This window comes from Phaethon aethereus, assembly GCF_964289735.1.
Source record: "Phaethon aethereus genome assembly, chromosome: 1".
Taxonomy (NCBI): domain Eukaryota; kingdom Metazoa; phylum Chordata; class Aves; order Phaethontiformes; family Phaethontidae; genus Phaethon; species Phaethon aethereus.
In genome coordinates this window covers 62,635,995-62,654,873 of record NC_138575.1, presented here as the reverse complement: position 1 = coordinate 62,654,873, position 18,879 = coordinate 62,635,995, and the positions used below count along the sequence as shown (strand labels likewise).

The 18,879-nt window shown below is 40.1% G+C and overlaps 1 protein-coding gene across 1 annotated transcript in view; it reads left to right on the top strand.

The window, feature by feature from the left end:
* Positions 1–524: 524 nt before the first annotated feature.
* The window catches only part of STAB2 (stabilin 2), a gene marked incomplete at both ends in the record, with an annotated part of 41,744 nt that continues 23,389 nt past the window's right edge, over positions 525–18,879 (top strand). The window contains 9 exons of the mRNA XM_081996739.1: positions 525–608; positions 4,979–5,112; positions 5,886–6,001; positions 9,991–10,076; positions 10,862–10,931; positions 13,349–13,444; positions 13,746–13,871; positions 15,802–15,998; positions 17,042–17,175. Coding sequence (XP_081852865.1) covers positions 525–608; positions 4,979–5,112; positions 5,886–6,001; positions 9,991–10,076; positions 10,862–10,931; positions 13,349–13,444; positions 13,746–13,871; positions 15,802–15,998; positions 17,042–17,175 — 1,043 coding nt within the window. The remainder of the gene's footprint in view (positions 609–4,978; positions 5,113–5,885; positions 6,002–9,990; positions 10,077–10,861; positions 10,932–13,348; positions 13,445–13,745; positions 13,872–15,801; positions 15,999–17,041; positions 17,176–18,879) is intronic.

Sequence of the window (18,879 nt, the reverse complement as noted above, 5' to 3'; positions counted from 1 at the left end):
AATATTTCTCCCAGAACTACATTCAGGAGACCCACCTTTACGTTATTAGGGCTGATAAACCAACTTCCAGAAATCCTTTGCTCTGCCTTAGATCAGTTGAACAAATGTAACGACAACAAGCACAGCAGTTATCCAGTCCCCTACCCATGCCCACCTGAAAGAAGAAAACATCTTCTGTCATAACAGTTCAGTGTCCTTGGTTTTGTACTGTCAACAGCTTCAGAGAGAGGGATAAATGAACAGAGCCCCATCAGGATATCCTGTCATTCAGTTAGGAAGGGTTTATTCAGCTTTGCAGTGAAAACTTTCAGCAAATACTCTGTGTTTTGGAATTTTTCCTGCCTGCAGGCAAGCTTCACATGCTGTAAACTTCACTCATTTTCCTTCAGGAAGACAAGAGTCCTGTTCAACTATTTGCCTAAGAATGCAGAAGAAATAGCACCTCTAGCAAACGATCACTTCACGTCAGAATTTTAGTTCTCATGTCTGGAGGTCTCTGAAGGAAAAAAATCGAATTTTTCACAATGGAAAAAAATCCAGTTGTTTTATTCTTTTTGGCTTTTTTGTCTGCAGTGAAACTGTGTTTGACATCACAAGTTCCAGATGAGGTAAGAAGCAGCTTTTTATCAAAGTAATGAATTATTATATGTCTGTATTACACTATAGGACTGTCGGTTGTTTCACTGTTACAGAGGGAATGATTATCAGATACTGTATCTTACAGAAGAAAAACCCACTTTAACAGTCACTAATGCATATGACAATGAATTAAAAACTAAGAGCGCTGTAATTCAGTCCTCTGAAATAACAGAAATGCATTTGTTTATTCCAAATGAGAATTCGGCTCAAAGGAGATGTCATGAGTACACTGAAAAAGTCTCTGAAAAATGGCAAATGTGGCAAAAGACTGTAGCTGACACATTCATCAAAAGCAACAAAAGAAAACCATTAGAATTTCTGATAAATCAGAAGATGAAAGCAGAAATTTTTCCATAGTGAAAATTATCCACTCTACTAACCGTAAGGAGGAAAAGCTATTTCGGATAGGTGGGGAAAAAATCTAGGGAACTGAGTTATCAGAAGTGATTGCACGAAGTTCTAAATTGAAGGAGATCTGTAGACTTTTGGGGAAGTGGTGCATTTGTCATGTACAAATCCTATGGATCTATGGAATTTCAAAAAATCTGTTTTCACCACCCTTGTAAAGAAGCAGAAAGTGTCAGGTTACAAATATGAATCGGGAGTTCAACAGCAAAAATTCACTCATTTAAACTGTCTCACAACATGAGGCTTTAAATTACTGCATTCTGGAGAAAACACACTTGTGGAAGAGGAAACAAAAGGACAGGGAGAAATTGGAGGGGGGAAGACACTCAGGGTTTGGGCTTTTTGTTGGTTGGTTGTTTTTTTTAAATGGAAAAATACTTTGAAAAGTACAAACAAGTACTGGGAAATGTGTTTAACTTGTTCCGTCTCTAAAAATGAGCCACTAACAAATCACCTTTCATTTTCCCTAACAGCATAAAGGGAAAATGAGGAGATGGGAGAAAGTGGAAACAACCCCACCATTCTAAAACAAATAGTTTTTTATAGCTGGTAGTAGGAAAGGGGTAAAACTTATTTTTATTTAGATTTTACCTTTGCAAAATCTCTTCGAGTTTTCTTGTTCCAAAAATGAAATTTTGTGGGGTGCCTTTTTGATTACAATTGCTGCAGTGAGATAATTTCAGCTACTCCTACCAACAGCTTTTTCACTTCTGAACCTTAATATCCTACAAGCCCAGCAATTTATCCAGACTCTTAATGGCTTACGCCGAGCACCTGCAAGGAGCAGGTCTTCAGTAGTATACATGGTTAAAGACTCAGAAAAATGAGCCAACGCTCTGAGCTGATGATTCTTCAACATTAGCAGTATTGATTTGACTCAGTGGAAATACTCATAGGAGTTAAGGTGCCCAAACTGTGTGTTTGTGCTGTGTGGGTTCTTGCTCTGGTTCATGAGTCATCTCCCATTAAGGGTGGGCCATTAAGGTGGCTGCATTCGTGCTGAGCACCATGGTTTTGAAAGGTTTGAAGTGTCCAGTTCCCTTGTGCTGGTTCCTCATGAGGTGGTTTTGGATGAGAAACAAGGTTCAGAGGTGCGCTGGCTGAGTTTGTGGGAGCCACCTTAGACCTGAAGCCCAAAGAGACATGAGAGTCCAGTGCCTCACCAGCCCCAGGCTCTGCTGAGAGGTCAGGGAGGCTGCGTGGTCTGCTCAGCATGGCACTGCTCACCACTGCTTTGCCAAGTGTCTGATAGAGCTGTATCCACATTATACCCACATCTGGAAAAAGGTCTCATTTTTATTTCAAAGATGCCTGAAATGCATCTGTGCAACAGTAAAATTTTCACAGCCTAAATGTAACTACCGCACTTGAACATTGCCCAAATCAGATTTCAACAGTATATTTATAAAGACTAAAATTTGAAGAATAATAGATGTTGAAATACACTTATAAACTGGGTGATGACTATCAAGTGGAGTCCCTCAGAGCTCATGCAACTTAATCTCCTTATCAGAGTCTGTGATACATCCTCACAATCTTCATTACTGAAATGTGCTGCTATCACAAACATTGAAGGAAGAACAACTAACAAGGGGAGAGACCTCTGGGGTGAGGGCTTCAGCCAGGACTACCAGGCTGTGGCATGTGTAGAAATCCTGCCCAAGGTGCCAATGTACCTGCTCAGGCCAACTGTGAGCTTCTGCAATGAGGCTGCAGCAGCCCATGTGTGCCCAGAAATACTGGAGAATGTCCATCGAGCAACACATGACAGCACTGCAATGCGTTCCATCCTTGGAAATGATGGCTTGGAATAGACCCTGGATAGCAAATGACCTGAAGCTCCTTCTGTGACACTGCTGTACAAAGGGTTAACAGTAAATTTGCTGAGGTGGGGGATAAAGAAGACCTTGCAGGGGGAGTGCACAAGTCCCATTCATGTGCACAGGAATTGCCCAGACGGGCTGGGTCTGACACCCTCCATCCAGGAGAGCTATTGCCAAACTATTCAGGCTCCAGAGGAGAGCTGGGGAATGACTCAAGGACTGGGAAACCAGAGTCATAGCAGGGAATTCAAGAAATGCTATTTATTTAGGTGCACAAAGAAAATGTACTTTGATCTCAGACTGTAAGTATTCATAAGAAGGGAGTAGTAAACTTGGTAAGCAGAACAGCTTCCTACCTGTTGAGCAAACTACAGATGAGCAATTGTTGGAGACGGAAGCAAAGCTATCACAGACAAATTACAACAGAAGCAACATACCACAGTTTCTTTCTCCACAAACGACCATTTCCAAATCAAATGAATGCTTTCTAAAAGATCTTCTTGTTCAAACTAAATTTCATGCAAGAACCTCCATTATCCTGTATTATGCTCCCCTGGTACAATTGTCCTTCTGGCTTTATAATTTGGGAAACTACTTAAAATGTCCACAGACAACTATTAACATATTTAAATATTTTCAAATGGATGATGCTGCTAGAACTGGCCCTTACATAAATGCATACGTGCACGCACACACACACGCACACACACACAGTGGGCAGGTACAGTTTTTCAAGATAAACATTAAGTATTTCCTCACGTCAGCCTGGAAATTATTCAGACCTTGTTGTAATTGACTACTCGACTGCTTAATTGAAATCCCATTCAGAGAGTTCACTTCAATTCTACTGTGTCAGACGGGAATCCTGTCATGGTCAATACTGCCTGAGTGAGTTAAGACCACCTAAATGGGTCCACAGTTAGAGCACAGTGGATAAATGGCTATCTTGGAATAGAAAATGGAGCACTTCACAGTACTTCCTCTCCGAGAATGATGATTTCATTTATTACTTTTTGTTGTTTTTTAATGATCATATTTTGCATTCAATCACTTCTTACCATTTATGAATTATGAACTTACTTCTACAAATACTCACCAAGAAGAAAAAAGATGAAGGCAAAGTTAGATGGAGTTCAGCAAAAACTTTTTGCTTTAAAATAAGTCAACTGTTTTTGTAGTAAGAAACAGACACCATTTTTGGTATATAGACATTTTCAAATCTATGATTCTAGAACCACAAAACACAACACCACCACTGTGACAATAGCCTAAGCTTTTTCTCCTTTTTGCAGCTTTCTCAAGTCAATTGTCAGATTTGGGTTCTTGAAACTGGGACCTCCACAGCAAGGGACATGAGCCCTTGGCATTTGAGCTGGAGGACTATGACCAGGTTTCCCAAGCTGGGCTGGTTCATTCTGTTGCTTTCTCTAGGTAAAAAAAAAAGAGGAGGCTGAACTTCTTGGTGTACTTTGGTGGGGTCAGGCCCATAACTTCTACTAGATTTCAGTGCAAAACTAGGTGTCATTCTTTTATGTCAATTTGAAAATGCCAGCCATAGTCCTTTAGTTCAGCACGATGATGCTGATAATATGAAAACTGCCTTTTGATATGAGCAAAGGCTTGTGCTGTGCTCTGTGTGCACAGAGCCACGAGCAACTTCCTCCACACCTCATGTTTAGTTTTGCCATTGAATGGAGAAGGCACTTGCTGACACTTGTTTTTCTCCATCTTGTTTTGGGTTTGCAAGGCAACTTGAGAACTAATGCTCCATGGGCTGATGCTGTCTCCATAACCTGGCACTTAAGTCTGCTGCATGTAGTATTTGTTGATAAAGCATTCTCAGGAGAAATATGACTCTTAGAAGGGTTTATCCTCCAGTGGTTGGACATATTTTGTGCAAACAAGACTACTGCAAAGCCCTAATATGTGGTCTATTACCTAGTTTAGCTCCAGAGCAGGGAACTCCTGCTGAACAGGACAGAGCTTGTATCTGTGAGCGGAACAAAGCCGAGTTAAATTTGTCATTTCTCAGCAATCCCACTGGGGGCAGGGTTAAACCAACTCAGAGAACTTTTTCCTTCTTTTTAATTAATCTTCCTCTGTTACAGATGAAGAAGCAATGTGATCAAAAGCTGCTCATTCGAGTGAAAACTGAATGTGTACCTTGCTCTTTAAACTTCGAAACCAAGTGCCCTGCTGGTTACACCAAAATTACCAATGGGACTGGGATACCAGACTGCCGGTACGGCTTCTGTCAGAGCTTTTCACCATGGATATTGTTCTCCATGAATTAGAAGAAGTTCATTCATATTACAAAGGCTCTATTAGAATGCAATTTTCTTAAGGAACATTTACCATTGGCTTCACTAACTCCAGAACTCAAGCTTCACTTAGAGTACTTTAAGCCTAAAGTCAATCAGCAAAATATAGAAGAGGAAAATAAACACTGCTATCCATGGCCTATGAGATTTTCTGTTGAGTGATATTATAAAATCACTTCCTTGTTTATTCTGCATACTTGATATGAATAATATATAAATATCATTCATACCTTATCATATTAACCCCAGATTTTTCAAAATGACGAATGGGGGTGAGGGTGAGGACAGAAAGAAATATCTCAAAACAAATAGAAATCTGGCTTTCAGATTAAAAAAAAGCAAAGTAGTATTTTAGGGAAAATGTAAACAACTATTTTAAGCTTACTTAGCATTTAAAAGAACCTTGTTATTAAATATTTCTTAAAATACTATTTCAGATCAAAACTTAGAGAAAACTGCTGTGTTTAGCTGCAGAAATTAGAAAAGATAAATATACTATGCAAAAGAAAGAGTTACAAGGATCTTTTTAGACCTTGATGTGCAGTGTATGTTTTAATGAAGAAAAAAACAGATCAATTCAACTAAGCTTAAAGTGCTCTTATCTGACACTGAAAGGAGAAGAGATTAAGAATTTAATTTTTCTCTATTGGAGGCTTTTAAGTACTTTAAAACAGCTCTGACTTCTTTTCCTCAGGTATTATCTAGAAATTAAAACACACACGCTTTCTTTTCCGGGATGTCGGCATCATTGTATGAAGGAATTTGAACAACCTGAGTGCTGCCAGGGACACTGGGGCCCAGATTGCATGGGTAAGCTCTTTTTTTGTTTGTTTGTTTGTTTTGACAGAATTTGAGTAGAAGTAGAGCACTGATTTTTCTTGCTTTCAGAAACTATTTCCATGAGAAGTTTTCTCCTCAGAGCTTATTATAGGAGTATAAATAAACAGCAGTTTTCAGCCAAAAACACATACTCAAAGCTTCATTTAAAAAGAAAAATTCATTAAAAAATTCCAAAAACTCAGGGAACCCCCTTGGTTTTGAGACTTTCAAAACAAATCACTCCAGTCAATGCCTGCAAAATGACTATTTGGGAGGATCCCCACAATGGATTTTAAAAATTAAACCTTTCAAACCGCAAGTTTAAATATTTCATTTTAGATCAAAAATACCCTCACCTGAGTCTGAAATAATTTCCAAATCTCTTTCATTCTTTACTTTTTGATGCAAGGAGGGTCTTTTCCTTCAGCTCAACTTGAAAAAAGTTTTTCCCTCCAAGTTTTTTGAACGGCCAGCAAATGCTGAAGGCCATTACTGAAGCAGGGGTAATCAAGAACGCCTCTCCTCCCTCTACCCTTTTCCCAGACAAAGCCTTTCATCATCTCCACAAGTGCATCAAAACTCAGGCTACTGAGGTAGGCATCAAGACCCACAAATGAAGTTTCCCTGCCCAGACAGAGCATTTCCTCCTTTAGTTAACAGGGTCAAGGTCTGGTTCAATGTCTGTGAAGTCCTTCTGTCCACAGAATAGTTTAAAAAATTATGTTAGCATAGCCCAAGCTATGATTTAAATACCAGTCATTTATCTACTCAAGCAAAATTGTCAAAATCCAACTTACAGCTAGTTCTATAGAAAAGATAGGCGAATAGCCGTTTATGCAGTGTGCGGTTGCATCTTTTTCTGAAGATAACCACTTGCGTGGTGATTTACCATTTTTCCACCAACTGCAGCTTAAGTGCCCGGTAGGAGGAAGACAATGTTACATGTGGCTGTCATCCCACACTTCAGGGTCCTCTGGGAGGCCATGCGAGAGGCATGGGTGTTTCTAGAGAGGGACAGAGCTCGCAGCCCCCAAGTTGTAGCCCTGCCTGCACCGCTGCGGGCAGGATGCTGCAGAGGCGAGGAAGCCCTCTCTTTCCTTCAGACAAGCTTCCTGGCCCAAAAAGCAAAGAATCAAGGTCTCAGCATTGTTTCTGCTGTCATTTGGAAGAAGAAATAGTTCTTTGCATTATCGTAATCTCTCTAAGAACATACGGCGCGCCTTGAGATGTTTGGAGGAAAGCCGGTCCTTCCTGAGGCCAGGGAAAAATCCCTGACTAAGGGTTTACTTCACATCTAGTATCTGATGGCAATGACAAAATTAGGTCTTAAATAGCACTCTGACTTCCTTAAATGATAGCACATGCTGAAACACACAGTGTGAATGAAAGGGCTTCCCTCCCCACAAAGCACCCCAAGCTAACAAACCACACACCCATCCCTCTGTAAAAAGATGTCAAGGAAAAAGGGAAAAGTATAGGGGAAAAAGGTCCAGGGGAAAAGAGCACAGCCTTTTAACACTGCCAGTATCATTTGACCACAAATGCCAAAGCTGGTGGAGCTCAGATGCCCCACGTGTAACTGCTGGACTTCAGTAGGAGCTACTCCCTACCCCAGCTCTAGGAAAATATTTGCATGGCTCCAAAGAAAAGCCTGGGTACGAACTGAAAGGTGCAGGGTATGGGCAACTGAGTAGAAAGCACTGTAACAATAAAGAAAAAGTGAAAAGGAAAAAAAAGGGCCAAGAGGAAAGATAATAAACCTAATTCTGTCAAATTATATGTCCAAAATACATCTTCTTCACAAGTTCTACCCACTGCTTCAGCCTGCAGGGAGTCAGGCAAAGAGAAGTAATCCAAGAGGCTGGATTTGAAAATACTTAGGAAGTTCTGAATGAAACTCCATGAGACAAAAAAGCCGATAGATTTACTCTCTTCTGGCCTAGGTATAAAGATTTGGCCTTTGGTCTCTGACGGCTGTGAGAGCTAAAGAGAAACATCTCTTCCTTACTACTGTTCAAAAAACATCCTCAACAAAAGCAAAGGTCTCGCTTCTCGCCAGCACCGGGGCGGCAGCAGGTGAGCACGCCAGCACGGCTCCAGCATCCCGGCGCTGCCTCCTGCCGTCCCGCTGGCCAGGAAAGCACTTTATCTGCCTGATCAAACGCATCCAACAACAAGGCAATTTGCTAAACTTCTGATAAAGCTGTCCCTTGGTGGTGGTATCAAAACAAGAGACGAGGTCGTGAAGACAAGGGGAAGTGTAATGAATATCAACTGAAAAAAAACTGGTTTGTTAGCAATTTTAAAGTATCCTTTCCTAGAATTTATCCCATAAACTGAGTTTTCTCATGATTTCTCTATCTTCGCACATTCAATAAAAGCATTAGTGCAGGTAAAATTGTTTCCATTCAGAGCAAATATTAAACAGTTTGCATCTCTGTCAGTCCAAAAGATGAAATTTAGCTATCACATTGTAGCCAGAAAACAAGATTCACTAAAAGCCACTTTAAAGATTAAAGTATATGTAATTATTACTTTACCTCATTTCTGTTTTTTAATCTCAATTCTTAATAAATCTTTTTATTTCAGCATGTATGAGACAAACTGCACTAAAATTTTGTCCTTACATTTATTGTTTTTTCATGAGAAGCTTACTCAAATCTAACAGACCTCACAGACTCATCATTAAGGAATAAATTAAGATATATTAACAGACTGGTATAAAACCAAAGCCTTCACTAAAATGAGCTGTATACATATACACACCCACTTATTCGCTCATCACTCCATCCAAATCAAATTCATTTTCATGAAAACTTCCGCATCATTTAAACACTCTAAATCAGGATTAGGTTACTCAGTGGGAGCACAAATCCCACTGAGTAACTGCCCATTTGCACTCACATAGAACAAACAGAGACTCTTTATAAGCAATAAATCTACCATTAAGGTACAGTAGAGAACCTGTGAGGGCAGTAGGAGTTTGATACATTTAGATACCACCTGCATCAGGTTCCTAATGGGAACTTCAGTTACGGGAAGGAAAGGCTTATGGAAGGAACTTAATAAATCATTTCCACAGAGAGGCTGCACAACTATTAAAAAATAAGTATATCGCTACAGGCGGGGAAAACCTGAAAGAACAATCTGTCTAAAAATTACTGTAATATGCATTTCCTATAGGCAACCTTTTAGTAAAAAATTGAATATTAAAAATTTAAGCCAAAAATTAAACTATTTTTATTTGGAAATACAGTCATTGTTTCTTATCCTCTCCTTCTGGCTGGGGTTTTTGGTCAGACTCCGCCTCACCTGATATACCACTGCTTGTAATCATGGTTTTAGCACCAGAGGATCTGAAGAGCATAGAACATCTTTGGCACACAAGTTTTACTAGTGACCACAGCACATCGGACAGAAGTGGGTTATGAGATACCCAAATTTGAATTTCCGAGATCGTTTGAATCAAATATTACAGTTTTATTGGAGGTAGCAGGGAAAAAGAAAACCTTTCCACATAAAGCAAATGCAGTTAGTGGGGAAAAGAAAAAGTCTTATTTAAACTCTAACTTAGCATCTAGTATAATTCTGACAGCAAATTTTCAGTCAATCAGAAACATACAGAAGAAGTGGTCAGGCAAATTCCACTTGTATCAAAAAAATTAACAGTTTAGAGTGTCTGCAGATAGAGATGGATCAGCAGGGAAAAAATCTGGTACTTTAGAATAAGAAAACCAGGTTTTGTGCAATCCTTTGGCTGTCGTCAGTAGCTTAAGATCCCAGACTTGAGAGGGTGATGGTCTCTGCTGAAGCCGAGATTCTAGTGAAGAGATCCAGGCAGCTGCAAAATAGCAGCAGTCACTTGAAGTCCCCACCCAGCCCAAAACCCTCCAGCCTCCGAGGTTGTCACCCCTAACGTGCAAGGGGAGCATAAGGGTCAGAGGCGAGCTGACTGATGGTTTAACCCTTGTCATTTCTAGCCTGCCCGGGAGGAGCGGCATCACCATGCAACAGGAGAGGACGCTGCTCCCAGGGTATAAATGGGAACGGAACATGTACTTGTCAGGTTCGTCCTTTCTTTTTAATGAAAAAATATAACAAAAGCATGTAAGCTCTGCTAAGGAATAATGCATATTACCTTGTGTAAATACATTAAAGGAAAGTATTTCAGAAACAGCAGAGATGCTCTGCTTGGAGTTAATTTTTTGCGTGGTTCGCACTAATCTTCACACTATTATTTCTACAGACTTGACCATGTTCAGATGAAATTATTAAATTGCTCTTCCATCTTGTCTTCCTGAAACAGGTGGCTTGAGTTCCTCTGTTTTTTAAAGTGTGCTATTATTTATGACTATATGCCCTAACTACAAAGGATTTACACTTGGGACTCTACTCTCAATACAATGTTCTTTTGCTGAGAGTGCAATGTGCAGTGCTTTATAACTTCAGCGAAAAAGATTTTTTTAAAAAACAACTCAAACAAATCTTTTCTACAGCCCCCCTCTACTGGTTAATCTTTCCATTACATCAAAAGCACATCTTTTGGGGACATGCAAAAAAGAGACAGAGTGAGAATAGTCAGAACATACAATATAACATGAAGCGTAAGAGCTAAAAAATTAAAACTAAAAAAAGAGAGAGGAAATAAAAATCATTCAATGTTTGAATGTTTGAAAAACATTCAAGACAATGTCTTCTAGATTGCAGTAGTCATCTCTGATTTGCTTATTGAACCTTTCATGTTATTTTCTTTTGGCAACTAAAGGTACTGTTTTCAGGCTGCTAAGCGTATCTTTCTGTATAGAGATAGATGAGAGACTTAAGTTTTGATTTCCATTCTGTAATTCACAGAAAGGATTTGGTGGGACAGCCTGTGAAAAATGTGCTGAAGATAATTTGTTTGGTCCTCACTGTACATCAGGTAAGTTTGACCTTTCTTCATCGAAGTGGGAGAAAGAAGGTGATCGAAAGCTGTATTGAGACACTAAGAAATCACAGCGAAATGGGTAGGGGGGTCTAATGGTTGTATCAAGAGCTGCAGCCTGCTTCAGGGAACATAACAGGCAAAGAAAATAGTCAGCTACTCAATTCCTCATTCACAATGGGACTGGATTCAGCTCAGGACTGTACAGATAACACTTAGTGTAATGCTACAAAAATATCTTAATCTTATCTTGAATATCTTCATTCTAGCCAACAGTGAAATAAATTAGGGATTAGAATCATCTGTGTGTTCCTGCAGGTATGCCTCCCTGTTAGTCATCGTGTTATCCACTTTTCATCCTAAATTATGGATTTGCATTTATTTGATCTAAATACAGGAGGTTGTTATGGTACTTAAAATATTGGGTGGGAACTTATCAAATGCATAATTTATACTGGCTTACAGTGTTTTGATATGGTTTTTCAATACATCTACAAACTGGAACATCTGTATTAAGGCATGAAATACTCATATGGTATTGAAATCAGCATATCTGACTCAAAAAAGGCCATTCTGAATCAGGCCAAAAGTCCTTCTAGCCTAATATCCCATTGGATGCCAATAGTTCATATCTAGGGAAAGAGTACAAGCAGCCAGAGAGTGCATTCACATTGTAATGTTTAAAGGCTCGTGCTGGATCCATCCTCCATAAATTATCTAGCTCAACTCTGAGTCCAATTCTGCTTTTGCTCTCCACAATATTCTGTGCCAAGGAGCTCCATAATTTAGTCAAAAGTGTGCAAAAGGATTAATTTGGTTTAGTTTTGGTTTTCCGCTGGTAGATTATTCCATTGGCTGACCATACTTCTACTAAGAGAAGTGGGACATTGAGAGAGGGATCAGACCTATGTGCACTATTTAAAATGTATATGTATCACAAGTGTATATATTTGTATAATATTTTCCAGTTTTTCCTTTTTCTTAATAATTTCTAGTGTTTTATTTACCTTCCTGACCCTTGCTGAGCATTAAACAGACACATCAGAAAACTACCTATAAAAAATATTAAGAAATGTCTCTTTCTTAAGTGGTAATAGTTGTTTATCTCTCAGTAAAACTCTTTTTGTTCCCCCCCAAGATCTACATAAAGTTAATTCTAAAAAGAGTCACAAATGGCCTCGCTTCAATCTTTGTTGGCCTTTCTACACTAATCCTACATCACTGCTGACTAAAAGGCCCTTTTTCCACCAGCTGTCCACTGGATGCCAGTGTTGATACACAGAAATGTAACTGAGACAAGATTTTCATGAAAATAGGGTACTGGAATGAATTTGATATTATAAATGTAATTATTTTCAAGTAAGCTACTGGAGGATTCAACTGCATATTAACTTAAGCAACATTTTACACTTTAGCTTTCAGATATTTGAGCTCCTCCAAGTTTTCTAAGCACCTATAAATACTGTGCATTTGTGACTAACTGCTTTTCAGCCATACCTTAGACATTCCTGGTTTTTATATTAGGACTACTAACATAGGTAGAATATTACTAATTGATTAGTGTAGATTATTTGTATGAACACAGGATATGTTTGCAAAGGGAAGAGGATACACTACATCACTGCAGCTTAAACATGAAGTCACCCATACAACTCTGTATATCTTAGAGGCTTTTCCAGGTGTGACTGTACAGGGCCTTTTTAAAAAGCATCATTACCATAATTGAAACACTTATAACTATTAAGCTTTTTAAGTATACATAAAGCTTAAAAAAACATTTATAAAGGGGTCTCATAGTTGCCTGGACTCTAAATACTGAGTCTTGTGCACATATTGTCACAAGGTTTATAACCAGAAATAGCAGAATATAGGAACAGGAACCAGAAAAAATCCTGAGACGTACACAGTGATTAATTACCCTTTTAACTAAAGAAATTTGGGGATGGCAAGGGGTGGGAGTCACAAAACTCATCTCTTCTGGAGGTGTTTGAGAGGCAAACAGGATTGAAGCAAAAATGAGCAATTTTTTAACAGTTATAAAAATGGCCTATGTTACCCGTTATATTCAATTTTGGCTCAAGACTGTATGTCAAATTTTAGAAGTTTTATGGTATTAATAACTGGTCAGTTTGGTGTTTATAGCATGTGTCATGAAGATTTTCAGGCCCTCAGGCTATTGGCAGCCTGCAAAAATCAGTACGTTATTTACTGATGCATGCAACTATGAGTATTGATCTTCTCATTAATGGAAACCTATAAATTCAGGAACTCAGGTCAAAGCTTGGTTTTGAAAAATCACACTTTGTAATATTTAACAGTTGTTGGCCAGGACACTATTTGCTATGGGGAACCACTAACAATGTCTTTCCAAACACCATTATTATTCAGTAAAGCCAATCAATGTCTCCCTATAGTTTGTGACTGCGTTCATGGAGTATGCAACAGTGGAATTACAGGGGATGGAAGATGCACTTGCATGTCTGGGTACAAAGGGCTCAGCTGTGATCAGCGTAAGTAGATCACTTTCTGTATAAGATATATTCACAACAGCTCTGATACAGTCAGAATTGGCGAGGACAAACATACAATTCATCTCAGGTTAGTCACTCTAAAGCAGCCAAACCAAACCTCAAACCCTGTGTGTGCACTCCCGTAACCATCATCACCATTATCAGTCACCAGAATAACGATGACAGCAATGGGATCGACGGTCCCTAGATCAGGCACACTTTGAACTGGTATACTGCAGGATGCAAGATCTCCTGGCACAGCATGCAGACGCAGCTTAACCTGTCACCCTCTGTCCGTCAGCAATAGCGGAATGCGAGGCCTTGCGGTGCCCTGCAAACTCCAGATGCACTGCCTCAGGTGAGGATGGAAGACAACTGCAATGCACGTGTCTGCCGAACTACCACGGGGACGGTACACAATGTGAACGTGAGTAATTTTCATGTCCACTGAGTTCTTTGGGTACAACATTGTTGGGATTATAGCTCAGATATTGAATGCACTTTTGAAGCAAATCTCACCATTGTCTTGACTTAATTTTCTTGGGCTCATACCCCAAAGCAGTGTCAGGGACACAAACTAGAATCCTTCTGGATGAAACTAAACCCTAAAATGTGCTCCAGAAGCACATCAGCCCAACTGCTAGCAAGCTTCAGTCTATGCAACCAAACTGAAGCTAGTAAACTCCCTTGAAACATGTAGTGTGGAAGCTGTGTCATAAGTGCTTACAAATCCACTCCTATTAAGTCACTGTACTTCCTAAAGTTCAACGTCATAGTTTGCTTCCATAAAAATCAGCAACGGCAACCAAGGGCTTCTATTTATTGAATAGCCATCATGTGGCAGCTCAGCTTCATCACTAAGCATAAACTACAGACAAGCTCATTTTACCTTTCCTATTTTTTATGAAACAAAGGTGATAGCATCTCGGATAGAGGTAAAAGTCTACCTTAAAGTTGTCTTTATAGACTTCTCAACTTGCCATTGAGTGCTCAATTTAACTGTACTACAAGAGTCTCTGCTTACATTATGCCTTACAGCACCAGTTCTTCCTTCTAGACCAATTACAATGAAGAAAATGTTTGTATCTGATTCTGGAAGCACTGTTTACTAAATGCTGGCTTGGATCATGCCAGAAATACAATAGTTCTTATCCTCTCCGGGAATATTTACATTATATAATTCAACCCTCTTGGTCCTAACTATGGTGTAGTCCTCTCCAAGTAGGCTTGAACAGCTTCCAAGAGCAAGACATGAGAAAGTCACTCTTCAGAGAATGTGAGTTTCTTCTAGTAGGCAGCACAGACGAACAAGAGATAAAGAAATTGCAGAAACCAGCAGAGAAGGAAGATGCTAGTAGGTTTTGCATTGAGGCAGCCTGCGTGGATATTGCTCCTCTGTCCTGGTGCCTTTAATTACTGGGGTCACCTGTGGCTTAAGCCAGTGTCTTTTACATTTGACTGGCTGGGAAGCAGAGAATAAGCAGCTCCAGCTCAGCTAAGCACATATGTGAGGACAGCAGCGGCTGCCTCAGGCTCAGCTTGGAGGTGGCATTGCTTATGGTTGATTTGAGCATGTGAATGTGTGTATGTGCGTGATTTCACACTGGAACAGATGAGAATGCTTGAAAGAGTGAAGTTGACCATTGCCAACTCTGTCAGTCCCAGTTGAGGGGGAAGAAAGGGAGGAGGAGAGGGGAAACATTGTGCTTGATCAGATCTTAAACTGGACTCAAAGGTGTGAGAAGATGCTCTCCCAGCACTGCTGGACTATGAAAGAGGACAAACAATGCCATTGTCTTGAAAAAAGGGCTCATAGAAATAACTAGTGAGCTTCCAGTCCAGTCCTGAAACTGCAGCAGTGTGGAAGACACGACTAATGTACTTGCTGGCCAGTTTTCCATACAGCTGAACAGGTGACATTATATTGTTTAATTACCGGAAAGAAAACAGCAAAGGCCTATTGTATTGAGAAATATTTTCCAACTGATCTAACACGTGCTTAAAGCTTGTACAGACTTCATATCACCTACCTGACCTTCCTCTGGTTAAAATCCACCAGAGAAAAGGGAAATAGTTGTGATATTTTAATGAGCACATTACATGTTTTAATCTGTTTATAACTCAATCTGCCAAGTTAAGAGATCATTTCTGTTCAAAAGCAAACAGTTGGTTGCTACGTTAGTATAAACACATTCCTCCCTTCCGTCTTCATGCCGCCACAATACTTTGGACTTGGCTGTTATGAGAAGTTTAGTCTGCTCGGGCTTTGTTTGACATGGAGGTGCTCTGGCAGATCCTTGTCTTCAAATTGAGAACTGCAGGTAATAATTCATTTACTTCACTTCTTTTTTCACAAGCTATCAACCCATGTGCCAAAAAGGTCTGCGATCCTAATGCCAACTGCATTTACCTCGGACCAAATCAGCACAAATGTACCTGTCAAGAAGGTTACAGAGGGGACGGTCAAGTCTGCTTACCCGTAGACCCTTGCCAAGCAACATATGGGAATTGCCCTGCACAGTCCACCATTTGCATATATGATGGTCCAGGAAAGGTTAGTGTTGAATGGCTGTCCTATACGTTTCCTATGTCAACTGCCTAAGAAGAAATAATGTTGTCTCTCCAAAAAGATGCCATGAAGGTATGGGAACAGGCCGTAGGGAGACCAAGCTCTACTCCTAGCTGTGGCATAAACCCTGATGTTGATGAGGAGTAAGTCCCTTTACCTCCCTTCTCAATGTAGGTATATCATGTTTCCCCCTCTGAAAATGGGAATGGCAATAGTGTTCATTTTCCTAGAATATTGTGGCTCAGATTTGCCTCCCCAAAATGGAGGCACTGAAATGAAGCTTTTGCCTCTCTGACTGCAGGGGCTTGTAGGACCAGTAGGGTCCTTACGCAGGTACCACAGATAAATGCCTAAAATTAGTATATTTAGGAAAGAAGTAATCTGAATCTTTGAGGACTGATGAAAGACACTGTAAAATGGCTGCATATTATTCATGCTGTTAGGAACTTGCTCAGATTTCCGTGTGTAAAACTCCTGCCACAAAGAAAGTGAGACTTCAGAAGACCACGTCTGTTTTCCCTGGACACCCTGAAGATCCAAAGACGGACTCGGTCATCCAGGGTTGTTCTGCAGTTCACAGTCATATAAGTTGTTTCGCTCAGGGGTGTCTCAGGGAGCTGCATGAGGCTGGCACACAGAGGCTGGTGTGTACGACAACACCAATTGTGCTGATACACCTTGTTCATTAATAGTATACTTTGGCACACATTTTGGGCTGTGGGAACAGTCGTAAAAAATTTGACCTACCCACATTGATTTTAAATGTTCTCTGATCACAGAAGTGAATCGAAACAGCTTTATTTGAAGGAAATTTATCTGAGAGTCAGTAGTTTTCTGGAGTGGATAAAACCTCGAAGGGAGTTGTATAGATATGGATAAACTTTATACTTGCATCTGAACTCACCAAGTGATTAACTAAGGCTTTTGGAAGCTCACTGTCTTTAAACCCCAGTTCCAGAAAGTATGCTGAAATCCACAATTTCTGCATGTCTAATTTTTCTCTCCCCTCTGTCATCCTTCTGATTTAGTCCCACTGTGAATGCAAGGAGCATTATGTAAACTTTTTACCTGGGAAAGGATGCAGCATGACAGACATCTGTGAAACGAACAACACCTGCCACAAAAAAGCTAAATGCTCAATGGTTGCACCAGGACAAATTACGTGAGTCTTTTTGCTCATTAAAGCTTTCACTCAGTTTCTCCCTCCTCCCCTTAGTAAACAGACTGCTAAAACAAATCCAATGGATGAACACCTCCTGAAGTTACCATTAATGGTTTCTTTATTAAGGACAAATTACAAGATTTAATGGGGTTAGGGTCAACCAATTAACATAGTGTTTGGTTTCATCATTCCAATTGCTAATACCTATTAAGTTTTATTTTTATAGCACTCAGAGGTCATTTCTACACAAGTAAATAAAAAGGACCAAGACCTCTTTTCTGTTCCTCAGGGCAAGCAGCATGGTCTGGCTCACAGCTAAAGTCTCTTCTTCTTCCAAAAGAGAGTAACTGCCTCTTGGCAGCAGTTCCTGGCACACGCTATCCCTTCAACTGTGCCTGGGCACTGCCTGGGAAAATGCTACTTGGTGTGGGCCAGAAACATGCCAGGCAGCATGCTAAAAATTAATCAGCATTAATTATCATAGAACAGCACTGGAGCCCTAGCTCTTTTTAGTATACTAATACAGATACAACTAGGGAATCTGACCCCCATGCTGTGAAAGCAACCTCGGCAGATTCCTCAAAGCCTTGAGTCGGGCATGTGGGAAACTGCAAAACCTCTGGCAGAGTTTGTTTTCCTGTACAAAAATTTGCTACACAGGTCTTAGGAGGAAAGTAAATTTTAACACTAAACTTAACTACCTTAAACCAAAGAATTTGGATTACAGATTTCTATAGCCCAATGATAGCTAGTACTGGGTTTAAAGAGGTGTCCCTGAAATGTTAGTTCTGAGGAGCTGAGAGTTTGAATATGAAAGACAAGACAGGCCATTAGTTGTAAATTGGGAACAAATTATTTATTGCATAGATCTATAGACAGAAAGCATTCATTCTGGAGAGTATTCTTATTGCCAGTTCCTGCTTCATTGTGCAGCTTTCTCTTACAGTGTAATATCAACATCACTCTTGTGTAAGCTGTTGTGCATTTCAAACAAGTTGTTGTGGTTTAGCAACTAAGCACCACGCAGCCACTCACCCACCCCGCCCGCCCCAGGGTGGGATGGGGGAGACAATCAGAAAAAAATTCATGGGTTGAGATAAAAAGAGTTTAAGAGGACAGCAAAAGAAGAGGAAACAATGATAACATTAATACTAAAATTTCTGATAAAGCAATCTACAAAAACAAGCAATGCACAATGCAACAATTGCTCACCAGCTGGTGATCGATAGCCCGTCCCCGAGCAGCGACTCCCACCCCGCGGCCAGCTCCAGTTTAAACACTGGGCATGCCGTTACATGGTAGGGAGTGTGTCTTCGGCCAGCCTGGGTCAGCTGTGCCGGCTGTGCTCCCTCCCAGCTTCTTGTGCCCCTCCCCACCAGGAGAGCATGGGGAGCTGAAAAGTCCTTGACTTAGGGTAAGCACTACAACTACCTAGCCACAACCAAAAACATCACTGTGTTACCAACGTTATTCTCATACCAAATCCAAAACACAGCACTATACCAGCAAAGAAAAAACAACTCTATCCCAACTGAAAACAGGACACAAGTTTATCTAGAATATCCCCTAGTTCATTTCTAGAGCACACTACGCTACTCAAACTGCATTTAGTATATACTTATACTCTACTTAGTATGCTATACTATTACACTGCACAACATGAGTTGAAAATTTAAAATAAAATTCCACATCGCAAATCAGGAC